This window comes from the organism of the source record quoted next, unplaced genomic scaffold, assembly GCF_019419815.1.
Source record: "Pyrus x bretschneideri cultivar Hongxiangsu unplaced genomic scaffold, Pyrus_bretschneideri_v1 Contig14, whole genome shotgun sequence".
In the NCBI taxonomy this organism is placed as follows: domain Eukaryota; kingdom Viridiplantae; phylum Streptophyta; class Magnoliopsida; order Rosales; family Rosaceae; genus Pyrus; species Pyrus x bretschneideri.
The window spans coordinates 3407330-3432352 of NW_025999435.1; the positions used below are offsets into that span (position 1 = coordinate 3407330).

Below are 25023 nucleotides of genomic sequence, written 5' to 3' on the forward strand. Positions count from 1 at the left end.
AATAATTGAACGCGATGAAAGATCTATCACTAAAATTTTTGCAATAAAAAGATTTGCAAGAGAGAGAGAGGGGAGGGGAGAGAGAGAGAGAGAGAGAGAGAGAGAGAGAGAGCTCTCACTCAATAAATTTGCAATGAAAAAAAAAAAAAAATCCCGACTTTACATCTGACTAAAGAATTTCCTTTGTTGTTTAGAAGTCAGAAATTTGCTTCATCCTCTGCATATTTCAGTAAGTACCTCAAAATTGAAGGCTTGGTGCCATCTATGTCACCTTTGTGCTTGATGTCAAAAATGGCCTTCATAATTCTTGTGTACAGCCTTTCGAGTTGCGGAATGTCATAGTTTGCAGTCCTTTCAACAAAAAGCCGCCTGACTGACTCTATTTGGTTTGTGACCTCACCATCTTTCATGATGGTGTCTTGGGATCCAATCATATCAGCATGGCCGGAAACTTCTACAGGGGTCTCAAGCTGATTGCCACCAGCAGAAGAGGACTCTGGGACTTCAGGATTTGTGTCATTCGTCTCAGGTTCCTGAGATGTCTTCAACGGTGTTGAATCTTGATGCTCTGACTTGTCTTCTGGAGTCGAACCTGATTATGATCAGGAAAGTTCGCATCAAGAAGTTAAATTGAGAATTACTCAAGCATCCGTAGAAGAGAAAAAAAAATTAGAAAACTGTCTTTCAACTCAAAAAGCTTAGCAAATTACCAAAGTGCGCATACACACATGTCCTGGAACTCCACAAGACAGTAAATTAATGAACAGATTTGAGTAATTCTAAACCCTATATATTCGTAACAGTTTGGTACTAATAATAAATAACAGTCCTTGTACACAAGTACACGTAATAATAGATGAACAGATATTGAACTAATAGATGAACAACAGGTAAAGAGGGGCAGAACATAAGTTTTTCAGCACTCTTCACCTGTTTTTCATTGTTTAGTTCAATCTGTTTTGCCTTCTTTGTTATGAGGACTTTCGGAAATAAGAATTTCAAAATCGTAGGGGCAAACGAAGAGCAGTGCCAGACTCGGTTAAAACGGTCCAACTACGGATGCTAAATTTCATATTGAACTATAAAACTCATTTGAACAAAAACTACAAAACTCATTTAGACATGAATAAATTTAGAGTTACCTGCATGTGCAGGCTCAACATGCTTCTTCGGCCGTTTCTGAGACTCATGGCTTGGATCCAGATTTACATCCACCTGGACATTACGAAGTCGAGCACTTGCCCTGGTGACAGTTCCCAGCTGCACAACAGGTACAGAGGGGAAAGTAGATACCCCTAAATCATCGGGAATATGTTCTGGACCACCTTGAGCTGCAATCTTGTCACAATATACAACAAGTGCAGGGTCCATTTGTGACAACATACCATGTACCTGAAGGGAAGAATAGTGCATCAAAGAAATGCAAACGCAAAAAGCCTCAAAATAAAATTGGAAAGAAAGAAAGAAAAAAACATACTGCATCCCGAAGCTCAAAAGCTCTGCTGACAATCCTAGCACCATTGTAATCATCTCCATTATAAGCCTGAATACAAGACAGCAGAATATATCAAACTGAAGCACGATAAAATTTACAACACAAACACAATAATTACAAAAAGTTCGGGCTTCCTTTGCACAACATATAAAATCAGAACTCAAAAGTGAAAGTACGATGTTACTTCAGAAACACTAAGAAGTTTTAATTCCCAGTATCAGGGTTTGATGCCTCCTATATAAATGAATGATGAATCACAATACGACACCATGCATCTTAACATCGACCAGCATAGACCCATTTGACAAAGCCAAGGCAAACGAAATGTCATGCAATGAGGCAACAGAGAAAGAACACAAATCAGATAAAAAGCAAGTCATGAAGACCAAAAAGAAAACAAAAATAAATTGACGACCTTGGTCCTTTCAGTCTACCAACTGTCATTTTACTATAAATTTACAGACAAAAATTACAACAAGGAACACACACCTTTGCGTTGGAAACAATAAGATCAACATCTTGCAGGAATGCAGAACATGTAATGTACTGCCCAGAGTCCACGCACTGCAGCAGCTTAGCCACATCCATAGGGTTCTGAATAATTGAGCGATAGTTTGGAGCATCCTCATCCGAGACAGGATAATGGAAAGCATTAAACCTCTTATCATATAAAAGCCTGCAGCATTTGAACAAAGACCCCTCTTCCCATTAGCATGAAGTGTCAACCAACAATAAGAAAAAGCTTAACCAAACATAGGCCTCAAAATTCCAATTCAAGCAAAACAGATACTCCTTATGGAGCAGGACAGGAAAGAATGTGGAAGTATGACAAAACATTACATGCAACTAATCAGTAAGAAGATACACCAATCATCTAAAAGGGACAACAGGAGAGAGCAAAGATTATCTAACCGGTTGCAAACATCTCTGAGGCACATCCGCAATCGGCGAAGAGCATGCTGCTCAGCTTCTACCTTGGCTTTTAACTCCGAGACCTTCGGACCACTTGCCACTTTTGGGGCCTTGGGAAGTTCTGGAACAGATACTGATTCCTGGGATTTTTTTGTTATCTCCTCTAACAACACTGATAAAGCAGCTTCGATGAGACAGTCAAAAAACAAATATCTGTCTTCAGTAGATGGTTTGCCCAACTGATAGCTGATAATAAAAAGAAGTACGATTAAAAATCACAGGCATGAAAAGTACTTTTTAACAAATTATAAAAGAGGATTTATGAACTAACTTCAAAACACAAATGTAGTAAGAGAACAAATTCATAAAGATTAAGTTTATTATTTATGTGTAATAGTGAAATACGTATTACATTCTGTGTAAAAATTTCAAAACAAAAGTTTTAAGACACCACCAGGCAATCACAAAATACATGAATATTGAATTGCATGTGCAATCCTTTGATGAGATATTTTTTCTGTAGTTTATTAAGAGTGCAAAGGGAGAGGCTTAGTTGTTAAAGACATGTTGTGTGAGTACTCCATTCATCTTCATGCCTCTTTCATTAATTTCAAGAAGTTATAACCTTAAAAACAGGGTTATGGTGAATCAAGAAATGATAATCTAAGACCTACAATGCAGACTATTATGGTTGAGGAATGAGAATGGCAACTTGGCACACCACAAACCTCAGGCCATTCTACGTTTTCAATAGGCTTGAATCCACTTTCATGCACTGTTCAGTTGAACTTTGAATGTGATTACACAATCATCCACACGTTTATGAGTTTAGCCTTCTTTCTCCTTAGAACATAATTATCAACACAAAACCTTTACTTCTGTCATCATAACTTTTTTCAGAATAGCGCACAAGAAATAATACAGGAGTAATTTTTATGTCAAAACCAGCATGTTTCACAGACCCCGAATGGAAGTTCACCATGGTAGTGTATGTGTAGTACCTACGGGTAACTAAAAGATAAACTAATGACCAGGGTGGCCAGGGTTCCTGATCTGTGGAGGTCAAGAAATTATCAAACTAATGAAAGCCACCCATTCTTCTTCATGAAGGACACACAAATTGATATACTTCCAAATACAAATAATTTCCAACATGGATATTCAAATTCGTATTTTAAGTCAAACCCAATCACACCTTCTCTTTTTAAAAGTTGATATAATTTTTTTTTTTTCAAACTTTTAATAGGTTGTTATATTAAGATAGAAAAACTAGGGCAGCATTATAAAACTTCCCTCAAGACCTTGGTTTTCCATAGAATATATACAGCAAGCATGCATAAAGTAGACTGGCTTTTAAGTATGTATCAAACAGAAATACAGAATTTAAATTAACAAATAAAGATTGGTTTTTAAATAAATGATAACATACATAGAACGATCAGAAAATATTGAAGAAGCTGCAGTGTCAACTTCAGCAGGTAGCACTGATGATGTTGCAAGAAGTAATATTGGCAAGTCAGACGGAAATTCTTCTAACAACGACAGCAAAACAGCTCGGAGCTGCTCATGTGCCTGCACAATGAATCAACCAACCTCAAATAGCTTAAAACAGAAGACAAAAAGAGCATGCACATCCATTTAATTAACATTGATATGAAAATATTAGCATGCACTCACTGTCTCCCACCAAAGATTGAGCTGAGGCAAATAGAGAATTGATGGAGTTGTTCTCCTTGCCTCACCAAATATATGTACCAGTGCCTCCTCTGGTGTCTTTGCACTGGGATCAGATAGAAGAGACGGAAGTCCCAAAGAATGAACAGGGAATTTCTCAAGTTCATGTAAAACAGCAGGCCCAAGATGATCCTGTAAAACTAAATCAGTAAGTAAATTTAGTTTGTCTTTCCATTCTGAACAATGTGCAAATAGAGAGAGGATTCAAGATAATTACCAGGCCAGAACCTTCACCACCACATAGCAGAAGCCGAGGCCTATAGACAAGAGGAATTGCAGAGCCAGAGGAGAGCATGGAAAGCTTGGTCAACTGTGATGAAACTGCAAGAGGTGGGAAAATATCGGATATATACTTCATGGCTTTTTGGAGATGCCTTTGCAGGCATGGTGCTACTACTGAAGACAATGGCCTGGAGTGCACAACAGCACCTCTGTGAGCAGCTGGAGTAATTGTTGACATGGCTTCAACAAAGTGATACTTCTCAACGTTTACTGAATCAACATCGATTACAAACTTATCATCACTTGTGTAAACTTGAGGATATTTTTCTCGGAAAGCACGAATGGCAGCTTCAGTGCAAAGAGCCTTTAAATCAGCACCACAATATCCAACACAACTAGCTGCAAGTTCCAATTTTAGCTCCTTTGAAGGAGGATTCCTCCATTTCCGAGTATGAATGTCTAAAATTTCAGCACGTGCTTCACAGCCAGGCAAAGGAAAGTTGAATTCGCGGTCAAACCTACCAGGGCGCCGCAGAGCTCCATCAATTGCATCGATCCGGTTGGTTGCTCCAATCAAAACGACTTGGCCACGGGAATCAAGACCATCCATCAAAGCAAGCAAAGTTGAGACAATAGAATTGTGAATTTGCTCTTGTTTGCTGGACCTTACAGGAGCAAGTCCGTCTATTTCATCAAAGAATATGATCGAAGGTTGATTTCTTTGTGCTTCCTCAAAAAGTAGTTTTAATTGTCTTTCAGCCTCACCCACCCATTTACTTAGCACATCTGCACCCTTCCGCATGTAAAAGCTGACCTTCTGGCCAGCCTTTGATGCAGCACAGGCTAACGCTCTGGCAATTAATGTTTTCCCAGTCCCAGGAGGACCACATAACAAAACCCCCCTTGGTGGGGTGATATGATAACTTGCAAAGAAATCTGGATATAACAGAGGAAAGAAAACCATTTCCTTCAAAGCATCAATATATTCAGAAAGCCCACCTATATCATCAAAACTCACACTATCATCAACCTGCAAAGGTTGTATGTCTGCCCCTCCCTTTGAACTTGGCCCAGCAGTTTGAATTCCAGATGTTAAGGTGGCAAAAGCATCACCCTGATGACCCCAACCTGAAGCAGCAACATTCAATCCCCATGCTGTTGTTCCATGCATGTCTAATCCTCCAAAGAGCCAAGGTGGTCCAGATCTGCTCCCACCTCGGGCCCAGGGAATTGCAGGTCCTTGGTCTAGCTCGTCGACAAGAAGGGAGTCATCAGAATCATCTGTCCTTGTCATACGATGGCGCTTATGAACTCGTGATCCACCCTTTCTCACATCCCTACCGACCTTTGTCCCCATTCCTTGACGCAATACTCTACGAGGAGATCTTGGTCTCAGCTTACGGACATCTTCACGATTTCGAAGATCATATCGTCTTCGTCCATCTTGTTCTTCATCACCCTCCTCATCATCACCGTCTTCATCACCATCACCATCACCATCATCATCACCCTCACCATCACCATCACCATCACCATCACCAACATCCTCACCATCAGCTTCATTTTGAGCATCATCTGCATCATTGTATTCAATGTCATTCCCATTTTCGGTTTCATCTTGATCAATCTTCTCATCTGAAGTACCCGGCTCATCATCAAACTGCAAATGCAATTGTTCTCTAGCGGAATTGAACCGTCGAGGGCGCAATCCTTCACGACGAGGTGTATGTCTAGTCTCCACCATCTTTTTGTGCTTGGGAGATGGCAACTCATCTTTAAACGAACTATTATCAACCTTATTCTTGATCGATTTACCCCTGACTTTCTGAAACCAAAAAAGGGCACAGGTTCAGTTCGGACAACACATCAGGTTTTACAAGCTTCGCTTCAATCAAGCCTGACTAAGAATTAACGTTCTTATAAACTACATGCATTGAGTATAAAACCTCACCATTATATCTTCATCCTGCTCACTTCCAGAACTGTCGTCTGTTATGTAGTCGCCCCGGTTCCTTATTGACAGCGTTCTCTTTCTTGTGGAGCGCCGGAGGTTGGATGCATCTGCCTGCAAACAAATGCAGAAAAACAAAAGTATATATGTATCAGAGTCTTCAAATGAAAAATGGGAACTGAGTCTGATATTCTATATTTACTACCAATCTTGCACGTCGGGAAATATGAAAATATAAAGCCATAAATCCTCTCCACTCCTCCCCGAAACCTTAACTTTGAGGAAAGTCACTTAAAACCCAATTTTCCAAACCTTCTCTAAGCTTTCTCCGAATTTACGGAATCCACCATACTTTTTCCCCAAATCAAGTAAAATTTTTGCAGCTTTCCCGGAAAATCACTAAAAACCCTAACCCTGACCAATTAATTAAGCCACATGCAAAAACAAAAGTAGATAAAATAAGCAAATCAAACATGCAGATACCCAATCAAAAATCAATACACCTAAATCCATATACCAATGCAAATGCTGCCCAATCAAGTTTCAAACATTCAAGCAAAATCCACGATAAAAGCCGAAAATTGATCGAAATCAGTCAAATCTTACATTGAGGTTGCTGGAGGGGAGAGGAGTGGTGGATCTTTGGGGACGAGGAGTGCCGCCATGGCGCATTATCTTAGCGATATGGGAAGCGGCGGTTCGGGTCTTGGTCTTGTTCTTCCGGTTTCTCCGCTTTTGGATGATCTTCCTGGAAGTGCTTGTGGTGTAGTAGTATATGCCCCGCCCGTACGGCGTCGTTCGACCCTTCAGCCTTCCGCTCGTGCGCACCGGCTCCGGGGCCGTCCCACCAGATCGCTTATGCATTTATATAAAAATTAAATTTCAATTTTTATATAAATGCAGAAAATGGAAAGAAAGGGCAAATTTTGGGAAGTGATTGGAGAAAAGGAAACTGTGAATTTAATTTAATTTAATTAATTAATTTCATTTTTGGTGTCTGAAAGGAAACGAATTTAAGGAGGAAGGTGCGGTGAATTAGGTAGAGGGTTGGAGGGAGCGTCTAGGGTTTTGTATGCACTACACAGAGTACAGGAGGAGGAGAGGGAGGGAGAGGGGTATTTTTTTACTATTTGCTTCTTTGCACTAATACCCCTGTGATTTTCTATGTTTTCAGAAAATTTCGTGAGGTTTTGAAACTTACATTATCATCCTCTGAGGATGTTAGTAGGGCCCGTTTGAATCTTACATTATCATCCTATTCGGGTTGTATTGATTTTTTTATGGTTTGCTCTCAACTTTTTTCATTTGGAGGAAAATTTGAGAAATTGTTTCGATTTTTTTGGATATCAGACCTGAGTTTGATCTCTAAGCTATAGACGACACAAAGACTCTCCTTTATAGAGTAAGAGAGCGATCACAACTACGAAGACTCTTCTCGTTAGAGCAAAGAACGATTACAACTAAAGGTAAAGATGATTTGAAGATAGAAGAAACATGTAAAGAAAATGATGAAAGAGATCAAGAAGGATCGCCACTAACCTACCCGAACATCAACAATTCTTAATCCACATGTGTATATATGCATACAATATAATAGTTATTCATTACCCATGTTCATTTATACCTTATTTTAATAATGAAATTTAAATATTAAGTAACACCTAATGTTCTTCAACACCAAAATCACATGATTTAAGCATAATATGACATAATCTGGATTATTCTTCATTCATACTGATCACTTCAAGAATAAAAAAATACTCTCAACTCGTGGAATCCGCCTTAAAACGGTTTTGATGGGTTGATTTACCCATTTTCTTGGACGAAAATAAATTTTAATAATGCAAACCCAGACTACTAGTTAAAGTCCAACCCGACCAACCCACCTTATGCTCACTCCTAATGCTAATGACCAGGGTCGATGGCTGAGGGTTTTTTTTTTCTTTCTGTTTTTCTCTTTAGATAGCGGCTAGCGTTAGAATTCAAGGGTTTGTTTGTATGATCAATCAAGATATTTATGATAATTAAACCATTCTATCTATTGCATGGTCCCTCAATTTGCAGTTGTTTCAAACAGAAAAATGAAAACAAGTGTCATTTAGCCATGCATTAAGAAACAAATTTAATTAAATGTGGAGTGGAAGCCATGCACGACAACAAACGTGGAGTGAAAGCATAAGAATAAAAAATCCCCTAGATTTAAATCTATTGCCAAGGTTTCTCGATTTAGATTTCATCCGGATTTAGCTGATATCAAATTTATCTCAAAAAATCGAACTTAAAATTTTCGATAATTACTACAAACAACGATGATACATTTCAAGAAAAAAAAAAAAAAAAAAAAAAAAAAGGAGTTTACAAATGAAATTTTTTGTAAAAAAAGGAGTTAGAAATGAAAATAGAAAAACATATATTATTGACTTTTGATGCACATATTAGCAAAACGTCTAGAAGTCTACTTATGATTTTAAATTACATTAGCAAGTTGTGTATTTAACAAAAAAAAATTAAAAAAAAAAACTAGGCCCCTTTGTCATACAGTCATCATCACCTTATTTGCAGAATCGTAAACTGGAAGGCATTCATTCCCATAGCGGCTCTACGTTGTTTGACCGTTCAACAAGGCATCCTCTTGAGAAAATTAAAGCTACATATTTTCAAATAACTTAAGATATTTTGTTTGTTGTATGACGCTAACGGCACACAATCTCCACTTTGTTAGATCACATCTCATGGAGGATAGGTATTGGAAATTATGTGCGAGGGCCTGTGTACGCAGAGGACCGATGGGAGGATTGCTGGCATCAAAGGCCTATATCAACATCAGATGCCAATTGCCGGCTTTGAAGACCAGTTTCCGGCATCCCAGGAGGGTTGGCTCCGTCGGGGGAGAGCAAGCCGTAATTTTTTTTTTCATCGAAAATATTTGACTTCGTTACTGCCATCAACCTACATTTTCGTTATTGTTATAAACTCCACAATGCAGCTTTTCTTACAGACATAACTGACAATTTTTACACATGCTACGTTGTGATGATAGAAGTTATGGAAAAATAAAGTAATAACGAAGAGAAACCAATCCAATTTTTGAATTTTGGTTTACCATAAATTTCAGTTCGGTTTTGTTTTGCATTTTTTGGTTTGGTTACCAAACCGAAATCAGCCCTTGTGCCATGCATTAAGAAACAAATTCGAAAAGATAGTAGAGTGGAAGCTATGCAAGGCAATGAATGTCGAATATCGATGCAAAGTGTTTTATAGATAAGCATTCAAATGGGTTTGAATAATAAAAAATAAAAAAATAAAAAAATTGTTATTGATACTCTAAAATGTAATTGTGCATTCCAAATTTTTTGAATTTAGAAAGAAAATTACTTATGAGAGTCCACAGATAAATTTATACTTATTTTAATAATGAAATTTAAATATTAAGTAACACCTAATGTTCTTCAACACCAAAATCACATGATTTTAGCATATTTTCTTCATTCATACTCACTTCAAGAATAAAAAAAATACTCTCAACTCGTGGACCCTTAGAACGATTTTGGTGGGTTGATTTACCCATTTTCTTAGGCGAAAATAGGTTTTAGTAATGCAAACCAAGCTTATTGGTTAAAGTCCAACCCGACCAACCCACCCTATGCTCACTCTCAATGCTAATGGCCAGGGCCAGGGTCAGGGTCGATGGCCAAGGGGTTTTTTCTTTCTGTTTTTATCTTTAGATAGCGGCTAGCGTTAGAATTCAAGGGTTTGTTAGTATGATTAATCAAAATACTTATGATAATTAAACCATTCCATCTATTGCATGGTCCCTCAATTTACAGTTGCTTCATAAAGAAAAATGAAAACAAGTGTCATTTAGCCATGCTTAAGAAACAAATTTAATTAAATGTGGAGTGGAAGCCATGCACGACAACAAATGTGGAGTGAAAGCACAGAAAGAAAAAAAAATCACCTAGATTTAAATCTATTGCCAAGGTTTCTCGATTTGGATTTCATCCGGATTCTCTTTATGAGGATCCTCATATCTTATCCTTTTATTGTACTTCGTGCAGTTAGAAATCATTTTGAATATTTTTATTTAAAATTAAACATAAACAATACATAACTAAAACTGATCGCACAATATACTATGAACAGACACAATGTAAGAATTCCTAGCATCCTCATCCATTTTCAAGAAAGAAAAAATTGAAGACAGGTGTTATTTTGCCATGCATTAAGAAACAAGTTTAGAAAAGACAGTAGAGTGGGAGCTTTGCATTACAAACGAATGTTGATGTGGATGAGAAAGTGTTTCCTAGATAAGCATTTGAAATGAACCCAAATAATAAGAAACATTTTTTTTTTTTTGAGAAAAATTATGTTTTTAAACACAATAAAATACTTGCATTAAGGGATTTGGGCTTTGATTAAGTCACGTAATGGGCCAAACGTGTATTTGGTATTAAATTTATCTACAAGAATCGAACTTAAGGTTTTCGATAATTTCTACTAAACAACAATGATACATTTCAAGAAAAGGATAAAAAAAATAAAAAAATAAAAAAAGAAGGAGTTTACAAATGAAATTTTTTGTAAAAAAAGGAGTAAGAAATGAAAATAAAAAAACATAAAAAGAAGAAGGCACCTAGATGCGACAATTAAACCTTTTTATGGGAGTTTTAACAAAACACTCTTTATATTGTTCATTTTTAACGAAAAATACATTTTTACTCTAAAAAGTCAATTCCTGTACTATTTACTTACAACACCTTTTTGTCATTTTAATTAAAACTCTAAGTTTTTAAGTTTTTTCATTAATTTTCCTTTTTATTTTTTTATTGTTGGGGAGATTTGTGTTGTTTGGCCATGAATTGTTACTCTTTAGGATATTGTTTTTTTGGGTGAAATCCTTTTAGGATACTGTACGTCTAGCTGGAGAGGTCCATCCAGCAAGATGTTTTAGATCACATCAGACAATTTAGGAAATATCTATATATATATATATATATATATATATATATATATATATAATATGCATCTGTTTTATACCATTGGCTTTAGTACTTCAGATGTACATATTAGGAAGTTGACATCAGAACTTCTCTACATATGTTTTAAATTACATTAGGGCGTTGTGTATGCATCTTCTTTTTATATGAAAAAATGACAACTAGTGGCAAGACATGATTATCCACTATTTTTGGGTTTGGAGAAGATTAGTTGGGATTTGCACCTTACATGTGGGTACGATCAAGCAGATTCGTAGCTTATAAAGTATTGAATCCAGGACCTCCTTTTTTTTCTATAAAGAGTTTTTCGCTTTTTTCCACTAGACCACTTGTCGTAATTGGTGCGTATATATCAAACATGGTCATGCCAAGTTGTGGAGCTTTATATATAACATATATTATTGACTTTTGATGCACATATTAGCAAAACGTCTAGAAGTCTACTCATGATTTTAAATTACATTAGCAAGTTGTGTATATTAACAAAAAAAAAAAAAAAAAGGAACTCAGTCCCTTTATCATACGATCATTATCACCTTATTTGTAGAATCGTATCAGTGAGATTATGCAACTGATAACATCCTATATAAACTTGCCTGGAATAGGATACTTATATATATATATATATATATATATAAGTATCCTAAATTGCCTGGAATATATATATGTATTCCATACACTCTAATTTTCAAGCGGATTATACATGGAACGTCACATGCCACGGTAACAATAAATCTGTTCTCTGTAAGTTGTTAATGCGCTTCAGGTTAAAACCAATTCAAACTGGAAGGCATCCATTCCCATAGTGGCTATATATTGTTTGACCATTCAATAAGAATTTTCAAATAACATTAAATATTTTGTTTGTTCTACGACGCTCTCGGCACAGAGTCTCCATTTAGTTAGATCACATCTCATGGAGGATAGGTATTGAAAATTATGTGCGAGAGTCAGTGTGCGGAGGACCGATGGGAGGATTGCCGGCATCCCGGGCCTATTTCAAAATTAGATGCCAATTGCCGGCGTTGAAGACCAGTTTCCAGCATCCCGGGAGGGTTGGCTCCGGCAGGGGAGAGCAAGCTGTAAATTTTTTTATATAAAAAATATTTGAACAACGTTTCACAAACAATTTACACACAAGATTGTCCAAACTTATAAGCCAAACTGGATGAAGATCGACATACACATTAACAAATATGGCCTCAAAATCCACAACATAATACTGTCTTGTGAAAGAAAACTCCCTTTTCCACCAACACGACCCTCACCGCTCATTTCTTACTTTTGAACATTAAAGGTAGCGAGCTTCGATACAAAACTTACTATTGATTTGATTGATGCTAAAGAATGAACAAATACCCGACTTTTCACGAGGAACATAGAGATAATAAGGCGCAATGTACTACAGTTACATACAGACATACGATACGTCTAGTGACATTAGCATCCGGCAGCTTTCAAGAATTTGTCATACGGACTTGAAGGCGGTAATTTGAAAGACTGTTGTCCATACTCACGCGAGCAGAGGAGAAGTTGATTTTGTACTCGAATTTGATCCTTGTTTTTCAACTTTAGATCCCCTTCTGAAAATTCCGTTGCCTGAAAGAAACCCAAAGAGTCACAACAAACCAAAACAGAAGAAAGGAGAGCACAACATACCGAACAAAACAAACCAGACCCAGAGAAAGAGCGTTAGTTCCCGTGTATCATTCAGCTTCATTCTATTACACATTTGCATATCTATCGACTGTAGACCACCGTATATATCACTGTGTCCAATTTAAGGCACATTATTATTATAGTTCCCATAAGGACATGAGTTACTCCTTGCCATGTGATACAAGTACAAGTCATACTCAGATAGGGAAAAGTCATTTTGAAACCGAGCCATTCTTTTTACACATCAAAATCTGTGATGCTGAAATCATAACCTCAGTAGAAGTCAGCTTGAGGGAAGGTCTAAGGATCATGGTTGTTATCGTCATCACCATAATCATCAATGCAATAATTAACTCTTTTAAACCTCATGAGGAGTATTCGTAATCATTTTCTTTTTTAAAGGAAAGGTGAATATATGGAGTTAGACCTGAAATATATTAGCTGGTTAATAAGTTCAGTAACAAATTAATATCATAATGACATATTTACTAACCGTGGTTGATAACGTGTGGCATGTATTTTCACTTTCACTGGAGAGGAGGACTATCGCCTTGGTGTCTGCTTGCTTGAAACTATGAAGAACTGCCATCTTCTGCTGTTTACCTGTTACAAGGGCTTCACATTGGCTCTTCATTTGGTCATAAGGTATCGGTGTTGTGGAAACTGGGTTGCTTGCAACTTCTCGTGCTGTTTCCAGAACCTGGTAGTAAGACAAGCCAATATTGTTATAGATAGTAAGCGTACCCCTTAAGTGTTTTCCAGCATAAAGATCATGCTGTTAATTCTAGCTAAGTTTCAAAACTTTGTCAGGTGAGAATATACTCAATCAGATTTTGGAAAGAGCTGATTTGTTTTGTTGTTCCCTCATCCCAAACTTCTCCAATTCGTCAGAAAAATTGCACAGAATGCAATTTGCAATTTGTGTCCATTTTCTCAAACTCTTTCTAACAAATTGAAGAGGGGAGGAGGGCAACAAAACGACTGCACCAACTTAAAGTCAATTATCTTGCTCTTTGCCACTAAACATACAGCATAGCGAATGGCCTAAACATAAATTTCATAGGTGAAAGATAATAAGAATCTTGTCTTACTGAATCCAGGAGCTGATTAACGCTTAGAATGTCAAGTGTATTGATGGAGAGTGATGATTTGCGGTCTGACTGACTTCCACTAGGTTCAGGGTAGGCTTCATCATCTGTCAATGAACCTGGAGGCATCACCTGAGAGAAAACCCCCTCTGTCATGCAACATATTTGAATGCTAGACATGAATATAGAGATACAAACAGATGAAACTGAACCTCATCAAATTCAGGAAAATCTATCTGGGCAAGAGGAGAACATGGTCGTGGTGTCTCCATGAATAGCGGAGCTCCTAAAGGAAATGAATCATCAGGTGAAAATCCTTTTAAGAGTTCCTTCTTGATGCTAGACAACTCAACCTTTGAGAGAAGAGAGTTAAAACAAAATGTTAATACAAAGAAAAAGCTAGGCTGTGTGCGTTCATGGGGAGTGTAAATATATTAGAGAGACAAATATGAAGTAATTCTAAGAAAGTTAGTATTGTATTTAAATTATTAACAATTTAAGGGAGAAGGGTATGATTATGAATATCTGGTCAAACCATGGATAATTTATCCTTAACCAAATGCTTGAAGTTTCAGCACCACTAGGAAAACAACTATATCTTGATTATATAAACTGCACTATGGGGGTCCTGCAGTAGGGATCACAATTTCTGTTACTTTGTTAAACATTTCATGAAGCCAACAATTAGCTAGTTGCACTAAAAGCATTTCTTTAGAGATTATATTAGAAAACAAGAATATCACCTCTGACAATTTTGCAAATTTAATCATGAAGTGGGATATCACAGTTTCTCTTAGTAGCTGGTCATCTAATTCAACTGCTGACAGAGACTTCAATGCAGCAACTTCATCTTCCCGCAATGATCCATAAGATATCCTCTCCTTATCAGATTCAATAGAAACTGCCTGCAGCCAGATACCATCAACTAACTGAAGACCGGGATCAACCTGTAAATTTTGAAAAAAATCAAAAAATTAACAAAACGTCAAGCTCGAAAAGGATACATACATGATACATGTATATCAACAAATTATGTTAAAATGAAAGGGCATAGTCTGAAAGTTAAGATGTAGAAATTAACCATTCTATCTGTCATAGATGCTTTGAAAATTGGAATTAGCTCTGGGAGGTCACCAGCCCGGGCTGAAAATATAAGCATGTACGAGGCCAGGGTAAAGAGAGACCTTCTACGAGATGGGTCCAAACCACCTTCAGTCAGCATGCACAAAGAACATATTAGAATATTTTTCACCAACAAATAATTTTGAAGGCTTTGAATTTTTTTTTTTTTTTTTTTTTTTTTTTTTTTTTGGGTGAAACAAGACAAAGTTCACCACAACCTAATAGCTGCTGTTGAAAAAGGAAAGGGAGCTGTTATTGGCACTCCAGAAATCTCATTGTGCACTCCAAACTTTCTATATGTAGAAAGAAACAGTATACTTGTGAAGAGTGGACAATGAGATTTTTTGGAGTGCCAATAATAGCACCAAAGGAAATCCCATGTTTGAATTTCAAAACCTCACATGTGAAGGTCTGTACCATATCCTGATATCTTTATTTTTTGATAAAATCAAATATTATAGATTTCAATTTGCAATAAGATTCTCATCGATGGAAATTTATGAATCACGGAAGGATAAAGTTAGGCAAACTAATAAGTGATGCACTTTTCTCATCCCTCAAAAGTCATGTTACTTATTTAAAGAATACAACCTGCCTAGAATCATTACCCATCGATTTACCAGCCATGCATTGAGCAGATGTATTTCTTGGTAAACACCAAATTGGTACAAACCCTTTGTAATGAACTAACCTTAAACTCAATTGTTCTAATCACAAAGGAAGAAACTCAAAACTATAAACTAAAACGAGGATGTACTCTAGGCTCTAGCACAAAACCAATCCGACTATTTGGGACCAGGAAAAGGATAGGGTGATTCAAGAGCGTATCAACACACAATTTCAACCTAATTGCATTTTATAGTTTTCCATTATGATTCAACCTGCTTGCATTTTATAGTGTTACCATTATGATCCATAAGCACTCAATAATTAGTTATCAGATAATGATAAATCTGACTTACCATCTACATCCAAGGAAATAGTTCTAATAGAAAATGCCAGCTGGAAACATCTTACTAAAGCCACGTGACTGGAGGCCTGGCAAGAGTAAAAGCAATAGAAATCATCATTGAGAGTTAAGAAATGCCAAGGGGTAAAAAAATGAAGAATTTTCAGTCTATCAATGACATCAGGTTAAAATTAGGTGAAAACCCCAAATCCACTTTAAAACTTCCCTGTAGAACTCTCTCCAAAATCACTCCATGGTACCTTCTAATTGTAAAGTCACTGGGAAGGGAAAAGTTGGATTTCTAAGTGTAAAAGAGCTTGGTGGGTCAACTTGGATATTCTCAGGTTGCGAATATAACAAAGATAAAACGAAGCTGGGTTATACAGATCAAGATGTGCACCAGTTAAAAAGATAGAGAAACGGTATTGACTTATAGGCTAAATCTCACCTTTGATCGGGTAAACAGTAATGCGACGTTATAAGTGTGGGCCATTGCCTCAAAGTTCTCAGGGGTATTCTCTGCAGATGTTGCCTGAACCCAGATTGATGAAAGCAAAAGACTAACTTGGTGACTACTTAACCGAAGGGATGTTAGATCCTGTAAGATTTCAGAAAAGACATTTGATTAGATTTATGTAAATAATTAAATTAAAACACTGAATTTGCAGCTCTTAACAACTAAAACTGAAATAATGAGTTTGAGATCTCATACTGTTCTTCCACAAGTCAAAGCACTCTTGAAGTTGTGAGATTGACCAGATTGTTTCTCATAGACGTTTGATATTTGACTTCCTTCTTCCCTCGGTTCTCCATTCAAAGGTACTACTGCATCTTTCTCTTCATCCTGAAGGGAGAAACTTCCCTCCTTTACCTTCTGCAATGTACTAACAGATGCAGAAACAGCTTGCAGAGGGTTCATTTTCTGCTCTAACCAAGGAGCAAGTAGGGAAGGCATAAGCACCATAGAGAAAATGCTGTGTGCTCCAACTCGTGTTTCATGGTCTGGGTGGGCCATTGCTAGGAGTAATTGGTGAAATAGAGCATCAGGAAAAGCCTGAACAGGTTATAACAACACTTAGATAGTTCAACATGATGATATAAAGTAGTCCAGTGCAATCTAAAAGAGTGGCCTTGCCTTCTTGTGATATGATACATTAGGAACAGTAGAGACTATCTTTGCAGTTAGATAAACAGCAGAGATTGTCGCCCTAGCAACAACAGTAGTAGTTGAAATATTCTCTAGCACCACAGCCATCATATCAAGTATGGGTCCCACATCTCCAACCTGTGAACCAGAAACAGCATTACTAGTGTAACACACAGAAAATGGTCCGAGAAGTAAAGGGAAAAATGTATAATGAATGCACCACATAAAAATTAACAACATACTTGACATGAGCAGTAACCTACTAAAATCTGTTTAATTTCCATGTTTATTTTTTGTTTTGTATTGTAGCTCCAAAATTGACATACTTTCAGCCAACTTTCCTACATCTAAACTAAGACAAAAACATGACAGCAAAACAATTAAACAAAATTGCAATATGACAGCATTACAATCCGAATAAATAGCATGAAAAGACCAGTCAGGAAACAAGATCCCATAAGATGACCAAAAGCAAACTTTGTACCAAAGAAATTGTTAAACACAAACTTCCTTCCACCTCGTACAGTTATACTTCCAAAAAATATTCTACCAAAACCAGCCAAGAGTTTTTAGGATCCATGAGCTTAGAAATGGGATCATGGGGACGTGGCACCATGATACTCTCGGCAATCCTTCATATAGGAATTGAATACAAAAATGTAGGTATGCAACAGAGAACCTTATAATCACTAAAATCTCACTTGTAAACACTACTTGAGCATCAGAGTGCCTTGTGCAGGTGCCTATCTTCTTTCAGATAGAAGGTAAGACTGCTCGTAACTACTGTATTTGGAAGAAAAATTGAAAGTCTAGGAAGATCACTGAGTCCAGGTACAATATTCTGATCCAATTCTTTATTATTTTTTTCTGAATCAACACTAGGTTTGATAATTCCACAATGTTACCAAAAAGCTAAACCTGCAGAGATAAATCGTGAGCCTTTTCTCTAACTCTCCTTGGTACAGTTGTCCTGAGACTTAGAATATGGTTTGTCTTTCTTAAATCCCTCAGCTTGGGGACGATTAGAAAATGCACATATGTCAAACCCAACAAGATCGCTCCTCTCCCAATTTTTCTCGACCAAACTGTAGAAGGGAATGATTAATTCTTCCCTTCCTTTCAAATCACCCAAAAGAAAGAAATTTCAGGTTAAACTAAAAAAAACTAACTTTTTAAAATTCTGCGAAGGACACACTCAATATGACCAAAAGACACTTCACAATAGGATAATCTTCTCTTTTCACATCGTCATAATAAGTTCTTTTACCATTCTTAAAACTGCTCACTAATTGAACAGACTAAAATGCCATGTTATTTTAAGATGTTGAAGCCACGACTTCATTGTGTAACCTACTATCACTATTTGATCACTGAGAGAGAGAGAGAAAGAGAACAAACAACAATAAAAAACATACCTCATGAAATTTCTTCAAACCTTTCATTTCAGTATCCATGAAGATTATTAAAAAAATATTCACAAAATTCTGTAATACTCAATTTAAAATCTAGGCTTGAAAAAGACCAACCTTATTTGATAACTGTGAGATGCATCTTTCAAGTGCCGATCGGAGATCTGGGTTCCCTTTATCTAAACTCCTAGGGCTTGATACCGCAGCTTGAATTTGCAGGCATTTTCGTAAATGTTTAATCAGATCAGATATTGCACCAGTAATCGCAACCGACGCCTGCTGCTTTGCACCTTGTGCTATTTGTGTGGTGACATTAACGATATCAGTTTGTAGGCGAGGTTGTTTGACAACATTCTTATGATCCAAGTGCTTGACCAATATATGTAATAACAGATGGGAATTATCTCCTGGTTTTCAAGTAAACAACAAATATTTACATCAACAAAAGGATTGTTATAGTGGGGAAAAACATGAGAATGCAAAAAATTTCAAACCTGATTCCTCTAAAAGTGACTGCATATACATTAAAACATTATAGGCAAGTGGTTTTTCTGGGGACCAATGGTTCTCAGCATCAAAACTTTGAAAAAGGGGCTCAAGCACTCGACGCACTGTAGTAGCTTCCTTTGCCAATTTTGCTATGTTACGCAAGCAAACCCTAGACCAGTAAGAGGGGCTCTTGTTGGTATCACTGAGACAATGACACATAAATCAAATAATGTTAAGACAACATTTACTGTTTCCTAGCACCACATAAAAGAAACTACAAGAAAAAAAGAACTAACATTGTGGGATCCAAATCAGGGTTTTCCAGACTTGGTAGTGAAGTAACCTTCTGACTAATAACAGGAAAAGATGAATCATGAACTTCTGCTTTTAGCACTCCATTAACCCACTGGTCCTGAGACTCAGAATATTGTCTGTCTTCCTTCAGACTTCCAGGCTTAGTATAGATATCCGTGTAGTTTTCCAAAGTCACTGATATGATCTATTCCAGAACGGGAAAAGTTACAAATTCATAAAAAAAAAAAAAAAAAAAAAAAAAAAAGGTCAACTGAAGGCATTGGACATGTTTCAATATTGACTATACTTCATAGAGCGTAGCGATTAATTAGAAATTATTACTCGTCACAGTAGCCAAGCTCTCACTTGTTGCTTATGTCATAAATAAAAATAACAAGAGCCACACAAGGTTCAGCCTACTCACAGTGTCAAAGTCCATTGAAATATGAGAGTGCTCACCCATGAACCACACCTGCAAAAAAAAATAATGCAGTATAAACAGAGGAGAAATCATAATGTATGATATAATGTAATAGGCTTTCTAAGGCAATTAACCAAAGCTGACACTAAACAGAAGAACAAAAAAATGGTTGATGAAAAAAAGATGATAACTGGCAAGTCAAAATATCAAATAATAAATATATAAAAAGCCCACAATAATCAGAGGAATTAGTAAAACAAATAATAAAATATGCAAGCAGTCTACTCTCATCAAGGTGAGAATAATTAAGAATAAATCTAAAAAGTTTTAAATATAGTACAACCCTAATGATATTAGGACAACCAAATCACCCTCTAGACAAACTAGGAAATCTAACTTTGTTTGAAAGCTAATTACAGTATACTTTAACAATAACAACAGTGAATAAGGGAAAAGTGAAAATCACAGGATGAGATTTATGTACTTTTAAACTAATAAGTAAATGTAAAGAGAGTTGACATGCAAACATAACTAGTAATGTCATGAATTTCAGTCTGGATGTATAAATGTCACATTTATACAAATGTTCGGGTACTTTTAGAGTGATTGTGATTCGAGATTAAATAATAGAATATCCAATCTGAATGTAAACATGCATGCATGTATACAAGACTTCGCAATTCCACTAAAGCTGGGCTAGAAAAAAAGAATGTACCATAAAAGCCAGAGATTGCAGTCCAGCTGAACGTAATCGTAGAGCTCTTTCATTATCTCCCACCTCTTCAGCCATTTGACAAACTTTAGGAATAAGGCCCTCTAGGCTGAACATGTGCGTACTGTCAGTCTACATTTATTTCCACATGTCAGTTTCAATCAACCGATGGGAAAAGTAGAGCAGGATCAATGGTATATTGATATGGCATACATAAGCTAAACCTAGAGCCAATACAACTCGGCATACAATGTTGCAAACTTCTTTGTATTTATCATTTACCTGGCTTTGTATAAAGTCGACCAGAGTATTGCAACCCAGAATCCGCATTTCATCATGTCGAGTTTGTTCCAAAAGAATCCGGACAATTCCTAGTAAACTACTGGCAAATAGTGGCCTGTAACCATTGAAGAGCACAGGTGAATGTCATAAAAAATATATACCGCCGAAGAAGCAAACAAACATAGAAACCCAAGCATATTAGAACACACAATGTTAAGATATATGGCCTTTTTTGGTTACACGATAAAAATATAAATATCAGGACAAGCATATGAGTGATGCCTTCCTTCTTGATGCATAAGCTAAATCACAAACATGGTACTGAAAAGAATCCCCATGGGGTTTCGGAAACTAACACATAGTGAATTTTGTCGCAACAGAAGTTCTAAACACTCAGAAGGTTTAGGGCAACAACGATGTACATACATCAACAGGCAAGGGCACCACACTAATCAAATATCTGCATTTAGAAGGGCTATATGATGCTTTGTAATCTTCTAGAAAAATGTAAGTGCAGATACCAAATTAACCAACAGAGTCCTGAGGCTCAGAGAATTAACTGTAACATGTGCATATAACTACAGCCAAAAAAACCACGCTAATTCAATATTTGCTTATCAGTCTTCTATGAAAGTTCATATTCCTTGTAGGCTTTTTTATAACCCTCAGAAACAATATTGATGCAGAAAAAGTAGATATTACTCTGCATCAAATAAACTTACTGAATTGCTACATGAAAAAATGGACCACAAGAAAACACGAGTGGTAATGAATAGACTGAAAGTTAGAATCAATGAAGGGCTAAAGGACAAAAAAATGGAACAGTGCCATCAAACACGCATTGTTCTAGCTCTATTAGATAATGCAAAACAGTAAGACCAATTTGATTGATCTATCAATCCAAGTTGGAAAATAACTCATCCGATCTCAAATGCTGTCGACCAAAAAATACAGTTTCCCACAGTGTACGGTAACAGTTCTATTTCAAGAAATAAAGGTTATCTTTCATCATTTAAAAACTTCCCTTGCTGAAATCCCAATCCTGTTATAAGATTAAGCCACTTCAGACTTACATTTGCTCCTTACATGAAGATAACAGCTTCCTATAAATGCATAGCACCACTTTAACAGATCCAAAGTGCTCATTGCGCAAATCCTTGTAACATCGTTGCTCCAAGCTATCAGTGATCTGTGGGGAGAAAATGGAAACACATGAGATGGAGTATAGGAAGAATTTATTTTATAGGTATGCACTTAAAGAAAAATTATAGAATTGGACATAAACATGATTTTTCCTATCACAACAGAATTTTAAAACTGACAAATTGTCTTCATATTGGAGTTAATGCCATTTCAAACAGTTCACAAAACAAAATTAACATCGGTCAATGTTGAAATTTTGAAAATCAAAAAATTGTCTTCACATCTGAGGTTAGTGCCATTTCGAACAGTTTATGAACCAAAATTAACATCTGGAAAAGATTCGATCTCTATACCAAACTCATCAACGAGCTATTCAAAATCCAATATCAACACTATCTAAAAAGATAAGGTAAGTAAAGAAAATCTTCTGCCTCGAAAAACATTATTAAAAAAAAAAAAAAAGGCATTACCTTGGGAATTCGCAGCGGGTTCTTCATGGCATAATCACAAAGTTTCCCAATTTTCCTGTCATTTGGTTCAGCATCCTGCCAAGCATAGTTTTGCGAATAAACAATTTACCAGGTATCTCAACAAAGCTTCAAACTATTCAAAGTCTCAACTAGGACCTACAAAATAACTTATTAAAAGCAGTCACGGCTGGAATAGTAACAGCAGAAATGAAGCTTAACAGTAATTACACTTGCACGATTAGATTGAACATAAACTTAAATTTAAAGACTATATGTCTAACTTTACAAGCACCAAAGTATGACATTGTCAAATATCATAAAACGAACACCGAGTAACTAAGAAAGTCACTCCATACACAAGTAGTTGCACAACTGCTAAGTGAACCCAAACTTCTTCTGCAACAGAAAGTATCCATCTTTTTTACAATTTGATCACACAACAGAAGCTGATAACTAACCTGATTACGAGGCAAGATATCAGTAAGCAGCTTCTTGTAGCGTTTCACAGGCTGTCTTGACCTCGCACGCATTGAAGGACAGAAGAAGCAGAGGTTCCCGCAGGCGGGCACAATCCGCCTCGACATAACCCCCATTTTTGAAGGAAAAGTAATTTAACTGCAAAACGAAAAGAATCAAACTTTTCAGAACCACAATTCTGCAGAAAACTCAGCAGCCCTGCATGATCAAATACATCTCAAATTCACATAAACTTTCGTGTTCAAACGTCGGATGCGATTTCATGGTGTTGTCAAGAACCTCTAAAGCTCAAAAAAATAAAAATCCAGCTGAAAGCAGCATTAATGCCATTACTAAGAACCCAAATGTACCTCATAAACAATCCAGATGAAAATTCAGCAGATTACAGTTCAGAATTCAGAAAAAAAATAAATTTAATTCCACAAACAAAAAGAAGCGAAATTCCCAAAGACAAAAGTAAGCATACCAATTCAAAACGCAGAAAAGTCTACCTCTTTGGCACAATTAAGGGCTTGCGATTGCGATCGGGATCTACAGTATCGAAGACGCCAAAAGTCGACAACAACAACCTATCAAATTTCTAGAATTTTAAATGATATGAACAATGTAAATACCAATTAATTCCCAGAAAATTGATGTGAAAAACAATTCGAATTCAAAATTAATTCGAAATTTAATTGGGGAATTTTGACTTAGAATATAGCCAAGGGGGAGGTTGAGGCGTGAAATCCCCCCAGGCTTGATTTTTCTCTGTCTCGGACATCAATATGAGAAAATATCGGTTAAATTCAATTTTGGTCCTTATGCAATAATTGCAAAATTAAGAAAAAAAACTAACGATATTTTTTTTGTTTTTTTGTTTTTAGTGAACTGCAGAATGCAAATTGTGATTGTGTGACGTACTAATCCCATTAATCTTTATTTCTTTTAAGAATATGATTGAATAAACTAACGACAAATTAATGGCTCGTCCTAGAAGTGTTTTTAATTGATTGAAGGTTCTTTTTAAAAAAAATATTTTTGAGTTTCAGAAATATTTGAAGTTTTTTATAAAAGAAGCATATGTTATGTGCTTTTTGGAGAAAGTACGTTAAGTGTTTAAGTGCTTTCCAGGATCAATTTGTATTTTTACTAAGAATTTATTATAAGAACATCTTCTCTAAAAATGTTTTTAGTCATTCAAAAGCAGCTATCAAACGAGCCCTAAAAGACAACAATAATTGAGATAATCAAAGGAAAACAAAAACTTGGATAAAATCACTTCTTTATTATACACATATATAATGTGACGGTGATAGAGTTTTCGATTTAATTAGTTTTCGTAATATGATATTTGAGAAAAAATGTCTAAAAATTAAATAATTCGAATTGATGAAATACATGGGAGTTGAGGTCTCGAATCATTGTAACATTATATATTAGTGCTATTTATGTGCTTATTTTACTTTTTACACACTCATTTTAATTTTCAAACGTTGAATCAAATAAATAAATAAAAACTAATGACAAATAATAAAAGTGTGTAAAAAAATAAAAATAAATGTATAAATAATACTACCCTAATATATATATATCAACGGTAATAAACAATTAAACCTCTCCGTACTCAAGATCGGTTAATGCAAAAGAAAGCTAATCCGGATCCTCTTTGTGAGGATTTCAGGATTCGTAAATCGTGTCCGTTCATTGTACATCGTACGGTCAAAAATTATTTTAAATAATTTTATTTAAAATTAAACATAAACAGTACTTAACAAAAATAAACTGCATAATATATAATGAACAGATACGATTCACGAATTCTTAAGATTCTCACCAAAAGATCCGGAGAGAATCTGTTGGAAAGAAAGCAAATGGTGCCGAGAATTAAGGGTGCTCTTTTCTTTTTGACTTTCTTGCCAATTGGGTCAAGCCTTGCAGATCATGTTTCGGTGGAATGTTATTTTGCTCTAAAATATAATTAATTGTGTTTTAATCAGAAGATTAAAAAAATTTAAAACCCACTTAGTTTCACTAAATGACTTGGCATGCCATATCACCATGCCACATA

The 25023-nt window shown here is 36.1% G+C and overlaps 2 protein-coding genes across 3 annotated transcripts; both read right to left on the reverse strand.

The window, feature by feature from the left end:
* Positions 1–86: 86 nt before the first annotated feature.
* On the reverse strand, positions 87–7185 carry LOC103953609 (ATPase family AAA domain-containing protein At1g05910). Its single transcript, XM_048579813.1, has 10 exons — positions 6921–7185; positions 6315–6428; positions 4359–6188; positions 4085–4273; positions 3837–3979; positions 2408–2653; positions 1985–2171; positions 1478–1543; positions 1143–1392; positions 87–592 (listed from the first exon to the last, which is right to left on the reverse strand). The coding sequence occupies exons 1-10, from the start codon at positions 7176–7178 to the stop codon at positions 198–200; spliced, it is 3678 nt and encodes a 1225-aa protein (XP_048435770.1). The 5' UTR covers positions 7179–7185; the 3' UTR covers positions 87–197.
* Positions 7186–12381: 5196 nt separating this feature from the next.
* Positions 12382–23752, reverse strand: LOC103953608 (protein SEMI-ROLLED LEAF 2). 2 transcript variants are annotated; one of them, XM_009365371.3, is made up of 20 exons: positions 23465–23752; positions 22955–23111; positions 22497–22571; positions 21957–22072; positions 20884–20998; positions 20605–20733; positions 19893–19940; positions 19471–19673; positions 19180–19376; positions 18803–19092; positions 17265–17414; positions 16842–17183; positions 16578–16727; positions 16143–16218; positions 15140–15267; positions 14802–15005; positions 14271–14411; positions 14062–14190; positions 13464–13670; positions 12382–12910 (listed from the first exon to the last, which is right to left on the reverse strand). In XM_009365371.3, exons 2-20 carry the CDS (start codon positions 23087–23089, stop codon positions 12752–12754), a joined length of 2994 nt encoding a protein of 997 aa, XP_009363646.2. In that variant the 5' UTR covers positions 23090–23111; positions 23465–23752; the 3' UTR covers positions 12382–12751. The 2 variants fall into 2 exon arrangements, with proteins under 2 accessions (XP_009363646.2, XP_018504527.2); XM_018649011.2 differs by having other exon boundaries at positions 23440–23752.
* Between the last annotated feature and the right edge of the window lie 1271 nt (positions 23753–25023).